The sequence below is a fragment of the Xenopus laevis genome, chromosome 6S (assembly GCF_017654675.1).
Source record: "Xenopus laevis strain J_2021 chromosome 6S, Xenopus_laevis_v10.1, whole genome shotgun sequence".
Lineage (NCBI taxonomy): Eukaryota > Metazoa > Chordata > Amphibia > Anura > Pipidae > Xenopus > Xenopus laevis.
Genome location: NC_054382.1, coordinates 134,216,107 through 134,238,696, shown reverse-complemented (window position 1 = coordinate 134,238,696; position 22,590 = coordinate 134,216,107). Strand labels below are relative to the sequence as shown.

The 22,590-nt window shown below is 36.3% G+C and overlaps 1 protein-coding gene across 6 annotated transcripts in view; it reads right to left on the bottom strand.

Moving 5' to 3' along the window:
* LOC108695463 (adhesion G protein-coupled receptor B1) overlaps positions 1 to 22,590 on the bottom strand; it is a 317,736-nt gene that overhangs the window by 11,846 nt on the left and 283,300 nt on the right. For 2 of the 6 annotated variants that reach the window (XM_041568041.1, XM_041568043.1), the window contains exons 25-29: positions 22,300 to 22,419; positions 20,887 to 20,961; positions 5,846 to 6,017; positions 2,790 to 2,885; positions 1,110 to 1,175 (exon numbers count right to left, since the gene is read on the bottom strand). In XM_041568041.1, the coding sequence (XP_041423975.1) occupies positions 1,110 to 1,175; positions 2,790 to 2,885; positions 5,846 to 6,017; positions 20,887 to 20,961; positions 22,300 to 22,419 (529 nt within the window). The remainder of the gene's footprint in view (positions 1 to 1,109; positions 1,176 to 2,789; positions 2,886 to 5,845; positions 6,018 to 20,886; positions 20,962 to 22,299; positions 22,420 to 22,590) is intronic. The other 4 variants (XM_041568042.1, XM_041568044.1, XM_041568045.1 and 1 more) reach the window with 4 other exon arrangements.

The following is a 22,590-nucleotide window of genomic DNA, read 5'->3' as shown; positions in this document are numbered from 1 at the left end:
GTGTGAGATTTCCAAAAAAAATCAAAACAAAGGAAGTAGTTAAAATAACAAAATCATTTATTGGGAAAGGGGGCTGACGTGTTTTTTGTCTTTTGGGGCACTTGCTCGTTTTCTACAACCTCAGACTGGGGTGAACTGCGAACTATTTTGGCTGAATTTATGAATATACGTATTTGGTGTGGTGGCCTCACTTTTTACTAATGTTCCCCCCTACAATTCAAGTGTCATGGTGGTCCCCAGGAGGTACAATTGATGCAGTTGCAATTGCACTTTGAATCAGAAGCAATTTTGTTAAATTTGGTTGACGTAATTTCCAAATTTTGGCATGGGAGTGGGTGTGTGCCTGATTCTTTTGGTTCAATTGAATGGTGACCAACGCAGGCCACTGTGAAAAACTTTGGAGCTACAGCTTGGATTGGAACTGGCAGTTGGTTTAGGGGTCCCACAGTGGGCTGGACGAATATATAGGCACAGCTGTGCTCAGTTCAGAACAGGAGGAAGGTAGCGGCACCGATGATTCAGAAGTACAAGGAGCGCATCTTGATGCTTTAATGAATGGGATTTTACATGCACCAAGGATAGGCAACAATCTCTGTATGATCCCATGGAGAGCCAATGAATGAGCTATTGTTTAGTTAGCAGAATCTTCTCTTCAATATAACAACAACGTTAAGGTGGTGCCGGAGAATTGCACATCCGTTAATATAAAGCCGCCCATAAGCCAATATAAATAATTACACCCATAATGACATCTTCAGTTATTGAGTTGAAATCATAAAGAGAATATCCGGCATCTCATCAGCAAACAATGAATTGATTTCATAAAAATGACCCTGCAAACACTGCACATCAGCAACTAGACAACAGCCACCTACATTGTGTTTAATATCTGATCTGGAATTGGGGGATTTGGAATCCAAGTAAATGGTAAACAGCTCAGCTTTTATTTCCCCTATAGAAATGGAGATTAGGGCAACTAGAATTGGTGGGGCCAATAGCGTGGGCTGGAGCCGCTCTTAGATGTGATTAAAATGTCCTGCATTTTCATTTGGAAACACAAGAAAGCGTTGAAAGGATAAATGTTAAGTTGAAAGGAGGAATTTAATTACCGGTATTTTCTTGTCCTTGAGACCAACCATGGCCGTGCAGATGTATGGGTTGTTGGCTTCTTCCAGCTGAGAATAAGATAGAAAGAAAAGGAGTTCTATAAACAAGGAATCACTGCAGAAAATTATCAAATTATTAATGCCCAGTAACAGCACAGGTCTCATTTGCAACGGGCTCTATAGCCCTATTTCACCTCCGATCACTGCCCCATGGCACCATAATCTACACTTTCTGGATCAAACACACATCTTGTATCAGTGAGCATTCACAGGACATTTCAACACAATGCGCAAACCTTCTATTGGCTCATTGCATTGTAATTGGGTAATTAGTTGCACAAACAAGTGTGGTTTAAGCACAGTACATGGGGCTATTGTGTTCAACCATCTGCTGTGGGAATCTTCACAAGTTCTGATAAAGAAAATGTGTTGATTGGCTCTGGTTTAGCTCTGATGGCATCTTACACGTACAACATTAGCGAAGGTGCAATTTTGTCAGATAATTATGCAAAGTTTATTACTTGTTATGCAGGAAGAAAATGGAAATCAAAATGGAAAGAAAAACACTATGAGCAATGTGATCTGTTTCCCGCAATGGTTAAAGGAGAGGAAGACAACGCAGTAATGGAGCAATCGAATGTTAAATAGGCTAACTGGACTCCATTGGCAAAAGGGAGAATATGGACACTCAGAGGCATGAGACGGGTGCTCGTTAGAGGCATGAGACAAGCACTCGTTAGAGGCATCAGATGGGCATTTATTAGAGGCATAAGATGGGGACTCATTGAAGGTATGAGACGGGCACTCATAAGAGGCATAAGCCAGGCACTCGTTAGAGGCTTGAGACAAGCACTCATTGGAGGCATGAGACAGGCACTCATTAGAGACATGAAATGGGCACTTATTAGAAATATGCAACAACCACTCAATAGAGGCACGAGACGGGCACTGATTTGGAGCAAAAGGCAGGCACTCATTAGAGGCATGAGGTGGGCACTCAACTGGGGCAAAAGACAAGCACTCATTAGCGGCATGAGACAGGCACTAATTAAAGGAATTAAGCAGGCACTCATGAGGTGGGAAATCATTTGGGGCACAATACATGGCACTCATTAAATACATGAGATGGACACTCAGAGACATGAGACAAGCACTGATTGAACTCATGAGATTGGCACTCATTTGGGAGGCACTCATTAAAGGCATGAGACAGACATATATTAGAGGCATGAAATGTGCACTTATTGGAGACATGAGACAGGCACTCATTAGAGGCACAAGGTGGGCACTCAAGTGGGGCATAAGACAGGCACTCAGCGGCATGAGACGGTTACTCAGTAGAGACACGAGACAGGACTGAGGGATGAAATGAACATTTCTGCTACACTGCATTGAGTTAATTAGCAGTGAACTAGTGGTCCTTGACTGCAGCCATGAGTACAGGGCAAAGTAATAGCTGGGATACCATGAATCAAGACAAATCAATCCATTCAAATAAAGAAACTACTGGACCAGTTGAGATTGCAGGACTTACTGTAGGGTTCCATATAGTGGATTTTTATATTACTGGTGACTCCCTTTTAATTCTAGACATTAGACTATGATGTTACTGGGATTCCATGATTGATTTTTACTTGAGGCATGTCAGGATTTTGCATTAAATATATTCTATCAATGATTTACCATTAGCTGAGCGTGTCCATTTTGAAAGGACCCCCCAGAGTCACCGTTTCCTTCTTCTTGTTGATCAACAACTCGACATTTCACAGCATCCTGCACCTGGAATAAAACACAAAATAAAAATCTTCTCACAACATGAAATACAGAGCAAGTACCTCTTACTGCTTAAATGACATTTCAAAGGTAAATCTCTGTGGTTTTTACCAATAATTTTAAAGGATTGGCAACTGCTCTCCATGTTACGTTGACCACACATCAGCATGCTGCATTAAACTGGACGCAATTGCACTTGCATTTTGACATAAAGCGGGTGAAAGTTATTTTGTGTTTTTATTTGAAAAACATCTGCTGTGGGAACCCTAGGGCTGCCACCGAGGTCAAGTGTGTTGCTAGCTCTATGGTATCAGGGGGTAGGATAGCTCTAATCCTTTGACCTTGCAGTCTAAAGTTACTTTATAATTGTTGGTTTGGGATTGAGTGGGATCAGGAATAAGATGTGGCACTGTATTGTGGAGGTATTGTCCTTAGCAGGCAGCAGTAGCATACAGTGTATAGTGAAGGAAAACCAGGCTATGTCAATAAATGTAAAGTCATGCACTTGGGATGTAAAAATATCCACTTGTACAATTAATGGGCAAATCCTTAATGGAGACGGAGCTTGGAGTCCTTGTAGATGATAAACTTGTCTGTAGCAAGCAATGCCAGTCAGCAGCATCAAGGGCAAATAAGGTCTTGACTTGTATTAAATGGGGTAGAGAGTCACGGGAGGAGGGGGTCCCACTGTATAGAGCACTGGTAAGGCCCCATCTAGAATATGCCCTACAGTTTTGGTCTCCATCACTCAAACAGGACATTATTGTATTAGAGAGGGGACAGAGAAGGGCAACTAAGCTGGTAAAGGGAAAATCTTAGCTATGAGGAAAGACTGGCTAAATTGGGGATGTTCACTCTGGAGAAGAGGCGCTTAAGGGGAGATATGATAACTATGTATAAATATATAAGGGGATCATATAATAATCTCTCTAATGATTTATTTACCAGTAGGTCTTTCCAGCTGACACAAGGTCACCCATTCCGATTAGAAGAGGTTCCGCCTAAAAATTGGGAAGGGGTTTTTTACAGTGAGGGGTTTGTGAAGATGTGGAATTGTCTCCCTGAATCAGTGGTACAGGCTGATACATTAGATAGGTACAAGGAAGGGTCGGATGCTTTATTTACCAGTAGCTCCTCCCAGCAGACAGGAGGGAGCCAATGAGATTAGAGGAGGGAAAGGGGTGTTACAGGGAGAGCTGGGAAGTGAATCAGTGGTACAGGCTGATACATTAGATAGGTATAAGAAGGGGTTGGATGGTGTTTAGCAAGTGAGGGAATACAGGGATATGGGAGATAGCTCATAGTATAAGTTGATCCAGGGACTGGTCCCATTGCATTTTGGAGACAGGAAGGAATTTTTCCCCCTCTGAGGCAAATTGGAGAGGCTTCAGATGGGTTTTTTGCCTTCCCCTGGATGAATGTGCAGTTAGGCAAGTTATATATAGACCTACATGGTTTAACTTGATGGATGAGCATCTTTTTTCAACCTAACTTACTATACTAATATGTTACATGAGAGCAGGTTATATAGAGTATACTGAAAGAATGCCAAGCTAGATGAGGGGAAAGTTTCTATAAAGAAATGTGCTTTTATAACCCATTTATAGGCTGAAAGATTGGAACCCAAATTTAGCATGTAACTCTGTTCATGAAAGTGAAATGGTAATGAGTAAGGAAAGTACTTGGTGATGGCAGTTTGGAGATGGCAGATACATTAGATAACTTCAAGAAGGGGATTGGATGGCTTTTTAGCAAGTGAGGAAACACAGGTTTATTAAAAAATAGTTCAGAAATTGGTCCAATTGCCATCTTGGTGCCAGAAAGGAATCCCCCCCCCCCCCCGAGGCAAATTATAGAGGCTTTTTACCTTTCTCTTGCTCAACTAGCAATAAGCCAAGATTTATATCAACATAAAAGGTTGAACTTGAAGGTTGTTTATCTTTTTTTGAAAGAACTTGAACTTAAAGGGATTGATTGATATGACCTAATGAAAGAGTCAATTGGAATTTTGGTTAAATCTTGTGTAGCAAATGGACATATTTTTGAAAGTAAAAGTGACATCTTTTAGAAAGGGAATAGATGGCAGACAAACATGAAAATAACTAAGACAAGAAATCTGGGTTAAGGTTGGGAGAGTAGAGATACATTAATGGGTCATTAACAAAGAGGTTGCCACTGTATGAAATGATTAGTTGCCCAAAGCAGAAAGTATACAAAGAATACAAAGTATACAAAAAACAGGTAATATCTATCCATCCATCCATCTCTCTCTCTCTCTCTCTCTCTCTCTCTCTCTCTCTCTCTCTCTCTCTCTCTCTCTCTCTCTCTGTGTGTGCTGGCAAGAGCAAGCTTGGTATTCACTAGAATGGACTAACAGAGTAAAAGACGATGCTTTTATTAGCATGGAAGTGATAACGAGGCATTTTGTGCATTGCTCTGCAGTAGAGACTGTTTTGGCATTGGAAACTAACTGCTAAAAGCCCATAAAATGGGCAGATGTTGAAATGAATTGCTTTATGTGTGTAATCAGTGCTCTCATCTCTCTGATCATCCAAATCTTTTCACTGTTGTCTGTCATAAAAGTAATAGCTTAATTTCTACAAACCAACCAAGGGGATAACTACATACTGAATACTCAATGGTGTACGTTCCCTCTATGTGAGAGGGAATTTTGGGGCAGAAAGAGGATGCAAGGTATTCAGAGCTTGTGTTGTGCATAAATCCTTAAGAGGGCAACCTTAGAATGAACTAATAGCACAATAAAGATATTATAATATAGATAAATAATTTGAAAACCAAGAATATGAAATAAAGCTCAACTCTTGCAATAGTACTTTTTGTCTATGTTATATATAACTAAATTTCAAGTTGTACTTCTTCTTTTAAGGCAAGAGCCACATGGGAAGTTCAGGGCTGAATTTATCAATGGTGGATTTTAATTATTTAAATACAAAATATCTGCCTACCTCTCTTCTGAGGATACAGTGCACCATGACAATAACAAATCCTTCCAGTGAATCAAAGACAGCAAAAAGGATCTGGAAGAGAGCAGACCGCCTGTCCGTGATGGCCAAAACCGCCGACATCCACGTGAGCGCCAAGAGCGGTAACACCACACATGAACTCCATAATGAGGCCCTGCCAACACAAAAGTAGAACAATTCCACTTGGTTTTACTGTTCTTTCAGCAAAGCACTTATAAATGATTGAAAGGTTCTGAAAATGACCAGATATGACAGATGTGATTAAAAAAAAATCTAATAAACATTTATTGAGAGTTACAATCCCTTTTGTACCTGTGTTAAGTAAATAAAGTGAGAGTATGACAAGGAAACAAGTTGTTCTTAAAACATTACCTTAGAGAAAGGCAGAGAAAGGGGAGAATGAAAGAACTTCAGGATGGCTTCTTTGAGGAATTAACTTCATATTGATACTTCTTTCCATAATGTTTCAAACCTGATAAGATACTCATAGTGCAAACCTGCTAGAATGGTTAATTGGGTTAGACTAACTCATGGGATTGAACTAGAGAGAGCATAGAGATTTAAATGTTGGTAGGACTTTTAGGCTCCCAAGGGACTCCATTTCTATGGTTCAGTCAGTGCAGCCTTTTCTCAAGGCAATGGGTAAAGTCACTTAGCACTTTAAGAGACACATGTTTCCTGGCTATAGCTTCCCACTTATTTAATTAACAGAAATGGAGAATGCTTGATGTAATTTTCCAATGATGTTGTCCTCCTATTTTATTGTAAACAGCCTTATTACTAATGAATGTGGCCAAAAACGACCTATGGGATATAATGGGATAGTATAACAGCAATGTAGAAAGTCTGGAACCCCCAAATAGATAAGGGGAAATTATGATTGTCGCAGCCATTGTTCTTCAGCTATCCCAGATGCCTGTGAATAGGCAGAGTAAGCAAGCATTATAATTTAGCACTTATTGGCTCATCATAGATGGAAAATTCCTGCTAAATATCTAACAGTAATATGAAATTTATATTTAAAACCCTTGCTCAAACATAGGGATCGAACAGGATCAAATATTGATATCCATGAAAGACAGTGTGTGCCAAAGAAATATTCCCAAAAGCTTTTTTTATATTTAGGTAGAAATGGAGTGCTAGCTATTCTAGGATATCCCAGATAGATATGGAATCACAGGCAATCATTGAAATAAAAATTAAGCCCAAGTGGCCTAATCAACTGAATTTAATCAACAGGATCAGGGTGGACTAAAGCAAATTGATCCGATCTGAAGGCACATCACCGAAGACGTCAATGCACCAAAGCAAATTTAGAGCAGTTTTTTTTTAATAAACAGGCTGTATAAAATAAAATAGGCAAGGTTGGTATTTCTCAACAATTTTTAAATTTATCTGTCAAATGTCATTATATATACAACAGCATAATATATATCCCAACAGCATGCTGAGAAGTTTCTCTTCTAGTGCCATTTTTTTTGTTTTTAATCATTAAAAACAGGTACCAAATTCTTCAATAAAATCCAAACCCAACTGAATGTTATAACCTGATCCAAAATGAAACAGGTTCAGATGATGTGATCTGGTAAAATACTGTTTCTTGTTCCACTCAGATTTGGAATAAATAACTGCATGGTACAAGAAGAATTTGTACAAGTTTTAAATACAATTCCCAATATATATTTTTAATAGGATAAACATTTTGAAGGTAAAACAGTATAAAACAAAAAAAAAATCTTAATTTGCCAATTTCTTTTAAGATTTAGACCCGATTTGATAGTATAGAACATTAGGAAACTAAGAGTGGCCAAAGCCACCAAATCTACGTAAGAAGTCTATTATAAGTTCACTTTATGGACACAAATATTCTTTGTGTTGACCTAATAATACTAACCATGCCAGTGAACCAATGGCTTGAAAAACGAAACTCAATTTTTTAAGGCAAAATTTCTCTCCATATAAAGGTTTATTTCTCTTCACTTTGATCTATATTCTAATTTTTTTCCTTTTTGTTTTTTACAATCCAATTTCTGTGAAAAGATCATTGTGCTTGGAGCATCTGTTTCTAACCCCATCACATTCTTTGGGTCTTGATGATGACAGATTTAATCTAACATTTCAGTGGGATTAAACTTTTTTTTAGTCTGAAAAGTCTTTTATTTAGCCCAACGGCAGACATTTCCTGAGAAAAATCTGCCATAGTCACCGTTTCTGTCACAAAATTAAGTTAATAAAAGCAACATACATGCGCATGCAGGGACAAAAAAAAAAACACAAAAAAAAGAAAGAAAATAGCGGAGATGATGGATGTGAAGAGCTGTTAATGGCAAAGACGTAGAGCTTGACCTGCTTCTTATGCCTTGTGGGGCACTTTAATAACCAGCCCATTTAATGCCCATAGATAGCAAAATTATTACCCTGCTCAATTCAACCTGTCCCTTTGTTTTGGAAGGTCATTTGGGACCAATTTTACATGTTGCCATCCTTTTTTCAAATGAATGAGAAATATACAACAATCTACACTTTATACCAAGGATCTTCAGGCGGTAGTTCTCCAGTAAAATTGAATGAACCCTTTTGAAGAAGTCAGTGATGTGAATGAATCTTATATTCACAGAATAATCATTGACTTATGTGCAGGTTTTCTAAATATCTGTCACCATAGATATGACATCAAAACAGCAGTCACCTAAAAAAAACACACCGTTCAAGGTGGCCATCACACTGACAAAATAATCTATGCAATCAAAACTTGTCCATTCCATTTGAAAAAGCCAGTCATAAAATAGTACCTTCTTTCAAAAAGTAATCTACTTTGGAAATGGGACTCTTTGCTTACCTAGTGCAAATGTCTTCAACGTTCAAGTGTGTGGGTGACAACTACCAGAGTAGAAGAGGTGTTTGAATTTCCCTATGCCAAGACTTAAGTCCTTCTTTATAAAATAGTACCAATTTGTATCATAAAGTGTCTCTGGAATTTTGTTCATTTATCCCTATTATGTAGTTCTTTGAACCACGGTGCATCTAGATGGACTACAGTTTCCAGAATTCCCTTTCATGGAGCACATTTTTCCTCTGCTGAAACCAAGAAACAAGGCCTTCAAAGTAAGTAATAATGGAAACCCAACCTGTATTAAAATCAAAAAAACATGAATACATTTTTGTCTAATATTCCTCATGTAATAAAGCCCAGCTGTTAACCTAACAAAAACATCTAGCATATAGAACAACACAATGATGGGACTTGTGTACCAAGTGACTAGATATTTTTACTAGATCTGAATCTGTGTCAGAGTACTTACAATTTGTTACCATTCAGGATATTATCGATGACGCATAACTGGGTTTCACCATGAAAAAGATGCCCATAGACTCCAATGGGTGAGAAAAATTGTTGCCCATCAAAATATGTTGCTAATAGACTTCAATGGATTTGGTGAATTTTGTGCCATTTCGCAAATTTTTGGCAAAGCAAAACAGGTCAGATTTGCCCATCACTACTAAGGTACAATACCAATATAACATATAATAACTTGTTCATTTACTCTATGAAGGTACAAAGAAACCACAATCTCTTCCATAGCATTGGGGTTATAAATAAACAATCAGCCCCTGGGCAGTAGCTCTTGACAAAGAATAAATGTTGTTGCTGGGGACACTGGTAACTCACGTATAGATCAGACCAAAGTTTTGTAGATAAAAATAGATACTTTATTTAAACAATCATCTCTTGCCTGACGCGTTTCATGCCCCAAAGGACACTAAAGGTCCCCATAGACGCGACGATTCTTCTTGCCGAACGACCGATTTTAGGGAAGTCCGACCAATCCTTCGAAATTATCGTGCGGTTAGTGGTATTCGAACGATCGTACATCTTACGATTTTTCGGCCGACATCTGTCGGGAAATTGATAGGCCAGGTCAAAAAATCTTTGTCGGCCCCAGTGCAATCTCTCTATGTTTGCAGGGCCAAGCAGGCAGCTCCCCTTTGTTTTCCTGCCAAATTGGTCTTTTTAGTTGATGGTAAATTCGTACGATCGTTCTGAGAAGATATTGGTCTCACGATCAGGATCTGATCTTTTAAAAATCTCAACATCTATGGCCAGCTTTAAACACTCAGCACATCTGCCCCTGGGCAGTAGCCCTTGACAACCAATTAGATATTTGCTTTCATTGTTCTAGTTGCTAGCTGAATCACTGATTGGTTTGCTGTTGACCACTGTTGAGATGCAAATTGATAAGCCCAGAGTATTCTAAAATTTCTGGGAGATGTTTCATTCAAAAGTAATTGTAGTTGAAATTCATTGACTAAAAGAAAAAAAATTGTAAAGCTCATTGGCAAAAAGAATTACAGTTGCCTCATAATCTCTTGTCTACATGAAGCTCTTCTCTGATCATTCTGAAATGGTAGAATTTTAAAATTGTGAAAATGTAGTGCCCCTCATTAGTTTATACAATCCACTGATATGGCTCCATCTTTGAAGTCTCCATTTTTAGTACATGTTCTTGAGTCCTAATGACAAAACAAGCAGGGAGCATGTTTGCTTGCCAGGAACCAAGAAGTATCACAGGTGCTAGTGCAAAAGAAGATCAGTGAAGATGCCTCACGATTGACCCTCATAATGCCCAGTAGATGGACCAAATTGCCAATAGGGCTGCAACAAAACAGCACCAAATATTTGTGTGGTAGTTAAGATTTACAGGAGAAGGAACTCCCCCCCAATAAGAAAAGTCCCATTTACTACCCTAGATAGTCCCCTCTCCCTGCTTCCTACCCACATAGTACATTATTTCAGAACTGGTCCCTGGACGGCATGCTCACTTATTTATGAAGAGTAACGCAGTGGAGCTCATGGACGCCATATTCTGTAAGGGAATGCTGAATTTTTTGTGCATGTGCAGTTGGAGGAGTCAGGTATTCATACCAACTGTGCATGTGTTGAAAAGTTTCATGAATTGCCGATGGGAAGAGGATCCAAAGAAGATCAAAGATTGGAAGATGGTGCCCATGAGCTCTGCTGTGCTACTCTGCATAAATTAGTGGGCATGCTGTCTTGGGAGCCTTTCTGGAATAATGCAGATGTGGGTAAGAAGCAGGGAGGGGTATTAGATTGGACTTTTCTTATTGGGGGAGTTCAGTTTTCATTTAAGGTTTGAAATGAAGAAACTTTTGAATGACAAATCTCGCACACAAGGCATTCAAATAAGCTTGAACAGATTGACAACACATCATTTTTTTCTTGAACAAAGTGGCACAACCCTTTGAAAACTGTATAAAAAAAAGCAGAATAGTGGAAAAGGTTTTGTCAGTATAAAAGATGACTACATTCCGAGCAGCAGCCTAAAAGCTTTACGTTGAAAAACTTTAATATATAATGGTATATTATGAATTCCTAGAGCATTACATTCAGTTGGATTATAAATATTTGCTGCTACCTCTTCTCAAATGTGTCCCAATAAGTGAAACCTTTTTGAATTTCTTTTTTTTTTGTATTCAAAGTGCCTGGTTATTCTATTGTCCCCAAAACAGAATATTAGGGGCAGATTTACATAGTTATATAGTTACATAGTTAAATTGGGTTGAAAAAAGACAAAGTCCATCAAGTTCAACCCCTCCAAATGAAAACCCAGCATACATAGAGTTGATACTGTATATATTCGACTGCCGAATGTAAATCCTTCGACTTTGAATATCGTAGTCGAAGGATTTACCGCAAAAAGTTCGATGGAACGATTAAATCCTTCGAATTGTTCGATTCAAAGGATTTTAATCCATCGATCGAACGATTTTTCTAAAAAACATTAGAAAGCCTATGGGGACCTTCCCCATAGGCTAACATTGCACTTCGTTAGGTTTTAGGTGGCGAAGTAGGGGACGAAGTTTTTTTTAAAGAGACAGTACTTTGACTATCGAATGGTCAAATAGTCGAACAATTTTTAGTTCGAATCGTTCAATTCGAAGTCGAAGTCGTAGTCGAAGGTTGAAGTAGCCAATTCGATGGTCAAAGTAGCCAAAAAAAATAATTAGAAGTTCAAAGGTTTTTTTATTCTATTCCTTCATTCGAGCTAAGTAAATGGGCCCCTTAGAGTCAAACTATTAATGTTTCTTTAATGTTAAGATTTTATCTTTTCCAAACTAAAAGGTAAATTCTGATCTACCAAAAATACCTTGAAGTCGGCACCCAAGGATAGAATTTCTGGGCTGGGAACGCAACGAATACTTGCAGAGAGCAACGAACAGAGAAGAGTCTTAAGTCATTAGGTACACAAATCCCTACCTAATTTATGTCTCTGAATCATCACATAAATACATGATAATAAGGCACCACTAAAATATGAAAATGATTGATAATTCTATACATTTGTATAGCTCACTGGTTTCAGGGGTCATACCAAGTGGTTGACAACCCAATACCCAGAATGCACTGCTCCTCACATGTTGGAAAATGCCACCGCAGTTGGATATTCTTGCTAAGGGACTGGTTTTATTTAAATATCAATAGCATACAATTGTGTCTTTTCCTGTGTCATTTAACTCTGCTAGACATCATTACATCTTTTGACTAGTGATGGGCAAATTTGCGCAGTTTCGCTTCACCGAAAAATTCACGAAACGAAGAAAAATTTGCAACACGGCGCAGGCGTCTCGTTTTTGACTCCGGTGTCTGTTGTTTTGTGAAAATGCGCCGGCGTCCCTTTTTTTGGTGAAAATGCGCAGGTGTCCATTTTTTACGCCGGTGAATTTTCGCCAACTAATTTTTGTGGTCGCCACGAATTTGCAACTGGCGAATAAATTCGCCCATCACTACTCTTGACTTGTATCTTACACCTTTAAGCTACTGTAAGTTCTAGAATTTTATAGAATAGCTTATTTTAAGCAACTTTTCAATCTGCCTATTGTTTTTATGGTTTTTGTATTATGTGGCTTTTGTTCTTCTGCCTCTGTCCAGCCTTCAAATGGGGGTCATTGACCCCATTAAAAAACAAATGCTATTTAAGGCTACGAATGTATTATTGTTGTTTATTACTCATCTTTTTATTGAGGCCCTTTGCTATTCATATTCCAGTCTCTTAATTAAATCAGGGCATGGCTGCTAAAGTCATTTGGACCCTAAAAAGTGAAATAACTCAAAAGCCACAAATATTAAAAATGAAGACCAACTAACAATTGTCTTAAGAGATCACTTTCTTTCATTTAAAGGTGAATGATCTAGAACATCTTTTTTCATATCTCTAAGAGCCACCATCGAGCCACAATCTGGAGAAAACCCTACGAAAAAATATCAGGAAAATCATTAATGTGGGAATAAAATGCAACAACACATTTGCATTTTTTTAACCCAGAACAATTGCATGTTCAAGGAAAAACTTAAACAGAATAATTAATTACGTTTGTTGGGGGAAATAAGACACTTGCAAGGGTAAATTGCACTGTTCCGTTCTTTTTCGATAAGGTTTTAAAATCTGAAATGTTTTAATAAACTTGATAATAAACTTGAAATCTTCAGTTATATTTCCAATGACTTCTGAAGAAACTCAGCAGCTATATGTTGTTGAGTTGTTGTTTTTTAAATCAGGTTTTACATTTTCTGTTTTCTTATACAAATTATTGATGGATCTTATTTATTGTTTGGATCTTCATACCTTAAAGGAGAAGGAAAGCTAGGAAGGCATTTTATTGCCAATAGATTAGCTGCAATAGTGCAAGCTAGAATGCTATATTTATTCTGTAGAATATTTTACTATACCTGAGTAAAAAGCTCTAGAAGCTCTCTGTTTGTTTAGGATAGGAGCTGCAGTATTAATGTGGTGTGACATCACTTCCTGCCTGAGTCTCTCCCTGCTCTGGGCTCAGATTACAGTAGAGAAGGGAGGGGTGGGGGGAGAGGAGTAAACTGGGCATGCTCTTGCCCAGGGCAATGAGGTTTAAGCTGAAGGCAGGAAGTCTGATACAGAAGCCCATGTGTACACAATAGAAGGAACGAAATGCAGTGTTTCTTTTGACAGGGGACCAGAGCAACATTACTTTTGGGGGTTACTGGTATATTTAGATGGACCTTTCTGATAAGGCTTACTTAGTTTTAACCTTTCCTTCTCCTTTAAGTCTACTAGAAATTCATATAAACATTAAATAAACCCAATAGGCTGGTTTTGCCTCCAATAAGGATTAATTATATCTTAGTTGGGATCAAATACAAGATACTGTTTTATTATTACACAGAAAAAGGTAAAAAATTGGATTAAAATTGAGTCTATGGGAGATGGACTTTCTGTAATTCAGATGTTTCTGGATAACAGATTTACAGGTAACATATCCCTTACCCATACAACGTCCAACATTTCAAATTTTAATTATCATTTCTGACTGTATTTGTGATTGTTTTTTCCACTGTTTTTTGAAAATGCATTTAAAGTTGTGATCATATTCTGTGATTCCAGAAACATTTTGAAAAAAAACAAAAGCTTCAGCTAAACTTACCACTGAGTTCTATAGAATCTCACTGGTTTTTTTTCCAATTTTAAAATTTTTCATCTCTTGTCTTGATTACAATTGAATGTATTTATTTTAATTTTTGTATGGGCTATTACTGTACCGAAAGAAAATGACAGATCCTTAAAATAACCACAATAAGAATAAATATCCATCCATTCCTCAATACAGAAGTTTTTTCCGCTTTGCTTGTTTACTGCTGTATTAATAATTGAATTTTAGAATGTACCTTCTCGTCCTTTTTTATTTAAGCAAATCAATTATTTAATAGTTCATATCAATGAATTGATTGTTCTCTCAGCTCACTGATTTCCCAAGTGATAGAAAAGCACTAAAATCGACCTTCAATTTTTTAGACCATCAGATTTACAGTATTGTTATGGCCTTGTGCTGCCAAGTAAAGAATAGCCTCACTTTTTAAGTGGAGATATTTTATATATTTTATAAAGCGATTTCTGCTAATATTTTGGGCCTCAAATTTCTCCTTCCGTCAGAACTTGGTTTGAGGGCACCTGCTCTGCACTGTGAACAGGGCTACAAGTATTAAGCGGCAGATTTATCAAGGGTCGAATTTCGAAGTTGAAAATACTTCGAAATTCGACCATCTAATTGAATTACTTCGACTTCCAATATCGAAGTCGAAGTTTTTTTCATCGAATTTGGCCATTTGTGGTCGAAGTAAAATCTAACAATTCGAAGGATTTCATCGATCGATCGAACGATTTTTCTTCGACTTCAAAAAACTTTGGCAGGTTTAATTTGGCGAAGTATTGAATTCGACGTTTTTTTTAAAGAGACAGTACTTCGATTATCGAATGGTCGAATATTCAAACTATTTTACTTCGAATTGAAGTCGAAGTCGTAGTATCCTATTCAATGGTCGAAGTATCCAAAAAAATTACTTCGAATTTTGATTTTTTTTTTTTACTTCAAAAATTCCCCCGAATTCACTTCAACCCTTGATAAATCTGCCCCTAAGTGTTAGAGAATTTGAGGGAGGAAAGGGATGAGGAATTTTGAGAAGACAAGTATTTGAAGAAGATGAGAGATTAAAAATATGGCCATTTGTGGTCGAAGTAAAATCTAACAATTCGAAGGATTTCATCGATCGATCGAACGATTTTTCTTCGACTTCAAAAAACTTTGGCAGGTTTAATTTGGCGAAGTATTGAATTCGACGGTTTTTTTAAAGAGACAGTACTTCGATTATCGAATGGTCGAATATTCAAACTATTTTACTTCGAATTGAAGTCGAAGTCGTAGTATCCTATTCGATGGTCGAAGTATCCAAAAAAATTACTTCGAATTTTGATTTTTTTTTTTTCACTTCAAAAATTCCCCGGAATTCACTTCAACCCTTGATAAATCTGCCCCTAAGTGTTAGAGAATTTGAGGGAGGAAAGGGATGAGGAATTTTGAGAAGACAAGTATTTGAAGAAGATGAGAGATTAAAAATATGGCGACAACTTTACACTTGGCGAAATTGGTGCAAACCTTGCTTCCTATCCAGTAACCAATATAAATCAATCAGCAGGTAGCGTTTATATGTCTTTTGAAAGCAAACATCTGACTGGTTGTTATGGGTTACCAGATGTGGGGCAAACAGGTCACTAGATGCAGAGCAAACTTAGTGCCTGTTAATACAAGAAACAATTGAAATCAACGTCCCTCAATCCTGGCATCATGGTAGAGCTGGAAGTCTGGAAACCTCAACCAAACATTTAACAATTAAATGTCTCATTAAGTCTGAACATTTTAGGAAACACAATGGATTACAGTAAATTGTTCAAATAATGGTTCTGCATTAAAAAATGTGTATCATGCCTTTGCTTTCCCCCCAAACATTCCCATCTTAGTTGTTCTAGTTCAATATTTTCTCCATTGGCTTCAATTGCAATAATCAAAAACTTCCTCCTGGCAGACTCTTCTGAAATCACTTTCCCAACCCACCACCCCAATCTAGGTTCAGATCTTTAATCTCTGCACCCTCCCTCCTTCGTCATCCTTTCACCTTCATCATTTCTCTTCATCATCATCTCATCATGTTCCAAAAGAACAAAATTTAACTCAAGGTTTCTGTGTTGCACAACTTTGAATAGAAAAAGTCTATATAGTCTCTGACCAGTAGTATAAAAGTACAATCCATGGGGGTTATTTAATAAAATCAGATTTTTTTCTCGGCGGATTTTTAAATGGAATTAACACAATTTTACCATAGAGAAAAAACCTCAAAGTTTTTGAGATTTATTAAATCCTGTGTTAAAAGCTGAAATAAAAAAGTACTTAAAACTCAGACCTGCCGAGTTCTTATAGAAGTCAAAGGCAGATGTTCCATTGGCATTTTGATGATATCTTGATCTGCACTTGGTTTCCTTCAAAAATCCGAAGATTTTATGGTTTTAGAGCGGCAAATCCGAAAAAAGTGCAGGTTTCAGGCGTCAAATGTGAAATGTTTTCAGTGACAAATCTGAAAAAATTGTAGGATTAGGATTTTTCCAATGAGTTTTCCGAAGTCGCCCGAAGTTTCCTCACTTCCGGCGACTATAGAAAATGCAGCGCCGCGTGTGCTTTAGCGCTGGCGACTTTTCATTATAGCCTATGGGAAGACACACTGAGGCAGTTCGGAGAGATTGTCGGCTAGAAGACAAGGCGATTAGTTGCCAGGCGACAAAATCTCCCCGAATCTCCTCGTGTGAACTAACCCTTACTGCTGTTAAACCAATTTTACATTTGCTCAGTGCGAAGTGATAACCAGGATGTGCTTATTGTAATGTGTTTGTTCGTCTTTATTCGCTTAATGAGTTGCCACTATTATCTTGTATTATCATGGTTGGTATAATGAATGTAAGGGGCACATTTACTTAGCTCGAGTGAAGGATTAGAAGGAAAAAAACTTCGAATTTCAAAGGTTTTTTTTGGCTACTTCGACCTTCGACTACGACTTCGACTTTGAATCAAACGATTCAAACTAAAAATCGTTCGACTATTTGACCATTCGATAGTTGAAGCACTGTCTCTTTAAAAAAAACTTCAACCACCTACTTCGCTACCTAAAACCTACCGAGCACCAATGTTAGCCTATGGGGAAGGTTCCACTAGACTTTCTTAGTATTTTTTTAGCGAAGGAAAATTGTTCGATCGATGAATTAAAATCCTTCGAATCGTTCAATTCGAAGGATTTAATCGAACAATTTTTCCTACGATCGTTCGAACGAATTGCGGTAAATCCTTCATCTTCGATATTCGAAGTCGAAGGATTTTACTTCGACGGTCGAATATTGAGGGTTAATTAACCCTCGATATTCGACCAATAGTAAATGTGCCCCCAAGTGTTCCCATAAAAGCTTTCCTTATATATTGTCATTTAAGGGATTTTAAATAAAACACTAATACTAAATCTCACTCTGTTCTTGAAACTATAGAGGAATGTGCCATTATTGGATGTGACAATTTAACCTAAACAAAAGTCATTCTGTCAGAAGCATTACTGGAGAGAGTGTTATTTCCCTGTATGTTACGGTCGATTATCGTAGACGCAGCGCTCAAGTGATTCTCAAAGAAGGATTTTCCTGACAATGTTCAGTTACATTTCCTCTATTATACCTACAGAGTAGCAGGAAATATATTAACTCTAAACTGATATTCCAAACAGATTCTATTCTAAACCCTAAACTGAGAGGCTTTAAGTGTTATTCTCAAAAATGTGAAAAAAAGAAAATAGTACCATTTCCCCATACAAAGTCTTATTTAAAGAGACACATACACTTTTATTTAAAATTAAATCTATCATTTATTATTATTATTATTGTTATTATTATTTACATTATGTATGGCTTTAAATAAAATACTGCATCTATTTGATTTATTTACTACAAGCAGGTCTCATATGATTAATAACAAATTTACATTCATTAGAATATTGCTCTTGCCTAGGGTAGAATTTGTATTTATTTATTATATTTTGGTTTTGTTTAATATAATAATATATTTGAATAAATTAATTACAAATCATTATTATTACCAACAATAATAATCACCATCATCATCATAATATTGTTTTTAGGCTTTTTATATTATGATGATTATTAATTATTATACTTATTATTGAAATTATTACTATCATTCTTCTTCTAATTATTATTATTATTATTATTATAACTAGTGATGAGCACATTTTTTACAGCAGGCACAGACTTGCGTCAAAATTCCACATTTCTCCACCTGCAAATTCACCATGAAAAATTTGCTGAGACAAAACAGTCACCAAAACAAAATTGTCACCAAGACAAAATTGCCACCGAGACAAAATTGTCGCTGAGACAGATAAGTCAACACAAGAAAAAAAACTCCCGCTGTCTTTGATGCATTTTGGAGTAAGAAAAGACAAAAAAAACTGCACATTTGAAAAAATTTTGCCTATTAACTTGAAAGCTTTTTTTGTGAATTTTTCCCAGTTTCTAAAAATTTTTAACAGTTTTGCAAATTTATCAGTAAAGAGAAATGGGACAGATTCTCTCAATACTAATTATAACCTCTGGTAAATGAATTTCCTAAGATGTTTTGAGATTTCATAGGATTTTACTATCATTCTTCTTCTAATTATTATTATTATAACTAGTGATGAGCACATTTTTTACGGCAGTCACGGACTTGCGTCGAAATTCCACATTTCTCCACCTGCAAATGTTTTTTTGAAACTGCAGCAAAATTCATCATGAAAAAATTTGCTGAGACAAAATTGTCACCAAGAAAAAATTGTCACCAAGACAAAATTGTGGCTGAGACAGATAAGTCACCACAAGAAAAAAAACTCCCACTGTCTTTAATGCATCTTGGAGTAAGAGAAGAAAGAAAAACTGCACACTTGAAAAAACGTTGCCTATTAACTTGAAAGCGTTTCGTGAATTTTTCTAAAACATTTTAACAGTTCTGCAAATTTATCAGTAAAGAGAAATGGGGCAGATTCTCTCAATACTAATTATAACCTCTGGTAAATGAATTTCCTAAGATGTTTTGAGATTTCATAGGATAGGGGTTTTTCTATACTGTGAATAACACAGTAACACAGTATTCTAAATTTTGGATTTCAGGATACAAAATATCTGGTGCAATTTAGATGTAGACAAATAAAAAATCTTCCTGCTTCACGTTGGCTCCATTTCAGAAAATACTGTTTAAGTCACCAATATATTTAATTTAGGACAGTGAATCATTGTGACACCTTCTCTCTGAAACAAATGATTTATTCTCTTAATTCCTTATATACATTATATATATTCCTAAAGAAGGTCTGAACTTCATGGTAAATTACCTTGTTTTCAACCTACATTAGGTATTACCTAAGTAACATCTTAAACAAATTTCTAGATTATCTGTGAAACACTATCCTCCCAGTATCCAGCAATCTAATAACCAAAGTCCTGGTTATAAAACTTGATGACCCACTAAGACAACCAACTTGCAACCATGCAGGTCCTTAATTATCAAAATTGCCAGAGTAGACATGAATTTTAGACCAAATGTTTATAAATCATTATCCTCTAGTGTAAAAATGTGAGGAACTGTGCACTCTTAGCTAGCACCGACAGACACATAATAAAAGGACCAAAAAGCAAACAGACGTTAATCCCACACACAGAGTTGAACAGAAAACATTATATGGGATTGTAATGGCCAAGCAAACATAGTGGGCAAACATAGGGCATGCCACAAGAGAAGCTTTGGCTAATGGGTTATTTTATTTTGTTCTGTTAACAAACCCAAATGTCACCATCATCAGTGTACAGTAGTTAGCATCCTTCTGTGTTTTGATGTATTGGAAATCACTGATTTATCAATTAATTATAGGGCACATTTAACTTGATTATTTGTAGGCTGATGAAATTCATGACTTTTATCATTTTACAATTTCTTGTAAATGATTTCACATTATTTTCATATTTTATAAAGCACATTCATATCTAGGGCAAAATATGCAAATATTGTGATGCAGTTATAGAAAAAGATGACTGAGCTGATATTTAATGATGGTTCCTTTAGTTTGTGCCTGGGTATAAAATGTACTTGACAATTTAAGACTACGTGTCAATTTCAAAATCCATTAATCTTTAAAATCTGAACATTTTTTGAATGTTTGTCATTTTATAGTTTGTGATCCTTCATAATGCATGAAGGGGTCGTACAATAATCATCTAAGGCTGACTGCCAGTCTTCAAACAGTCAACTGATTATATACTGTAGACCCTCAATATTAAGTGAGATATTAAGATGCGTAAACTGGCCATTATTTGACTAAGAACCCAATTTGGGTCAAATTTAATAACTCACAGTATTTGCTTTTTGAACCATTTTAAAGAGTAGAACCTGGGAGTTTTGTAAGAAATCCTTTACAAATCTGTTGAAACGGTTTCCCTGGAGACTTTATAAGCATTTATGTGACCACATGAAAACATGATCACTACCCTCATAGAGTCTCACATATCTGCAACCATTTGCATTCATATCACAAGCCTTTCTGGGTAAAGAACGCATACCTTCTGCATCGATAAGTCAATTTATGCACTTCAGCTAGTGGTTTCCCCCTTTTTGAACTATCCAATTGTAGAGCGCTGTAAAAAACAACACCACTCTATAAAAATGAATAATCATTACGATATCAATACTTCTGTGTTCCCTAGTGTCTAGCTGACATATATGAGAAAAAATTTCCATTTTGTGTTAGAGTGGAAAGTCTTTTTTTTTTTTTTTTATAAAATCCACCCTCTGGACCTACAAAGGATCATTTGCTTCTATTAGAATTAGAACTTTTAGCACTATATCAATTATTAAAGATGTATTATGTGTTTTCTGCATTATGTACCATATAGTAAGCTAAATTGTATAAAAATGTTAAATCAACAACTCAAAACGTTATGCCACTATAAGAATCTTACAATCCAAATTGATACAATCCATCCAGTCATTTCAATATGAGCTTCCCTTCAGATATGCTTAAAGGAACATCGCAAATTAAAAAAAAATCGTTAGTATACATCAAAAATAAACTGTCAGTACACCATGAGAGAGAGCCAGGGGGGAGAGAGCCAGGGAGGAGAAATCCAGCGCCGCACAATGGATTGTCGCCATATCACCTTTTCTGAACAGGAACGGAAGTGGAGTTTCGGTAAGTTATTTCTTAATAAAGGCTTATTTATTTTAAAGTTTTATTTGTCTTGGTGTTTATTTTTTGATGTATACTAACAAAATTAATTTTTTAAATTTTTTTTTTGATGTTACTGTTCCTTTAACACCCATTTTTGCTATGTGAAGATGAAATATTAGCATACTATAAGGTTATAAATCAAACATCAAAAGTTTTAATGACAATGCCAATGAAATATTCCTCTCTGTGATGCTTAGAATAAACTAACATATCTACAGATTTTATGAAATGACCGATGCAATGTATTTGTATATCAATTCACTTCACATTTAGTCAAGCAATTTTACTCAATAAAATATCAACAACAAACACAGAATGGCTGGAGAATACAACTGTATAATGCAAATGAAATAAATGTTCACAAAAAAATATCTATTAAAAAATAATAATCTGGGTGACATTACTAGACCTTAAAACGTCATCCAACCAAGCAAGTTCAAAGCCATTGATAATCCCTGGAAATCATTTCAAATATTGTATTGCATATTTATTTGATGAAGCCCATAAAAACCTCAAAAACCAAGTTTGCCAATTAGATTTTTTTTTCTCCAACAGTAGATGATAGTGCTGCTAAGCTTTCAACTTGGCATGGCTGAGGTTAAAAAGCAGACCAAAAAAAAAAATGAAAAATGTAATACATAAAACAGGGAAAAAACAAGAGAAATCAAAGTTGAAATTAAAAAAAAAACAAAAACTAAGGGAAAAAGGAATAAGAAAAAGGAAGACTGAAATTAGAAGGACTAACATGGCATTACTGGTGGCTGTGGCGGATACTTCTGCTGAAGATACTATTCCACACTTGGAACATTTGAGCGTCATGCCGTATAGGGGCATTGTCATCTGACTGCAATTAAAATCACAAATACTGAAACAAAAACAAAGAATACTTTGCTTTTAAAACAGAAAAGGGAAAAAAACAATTCACCAGCACAATTAAATCATAACAAACCTTTTTTTTCCCAAAAGGAAAACCAGATCTTATTTTCTTTAGAGAAACCAATGGTTTAATAGTGAATAGACTAAGCTACAACTGCTT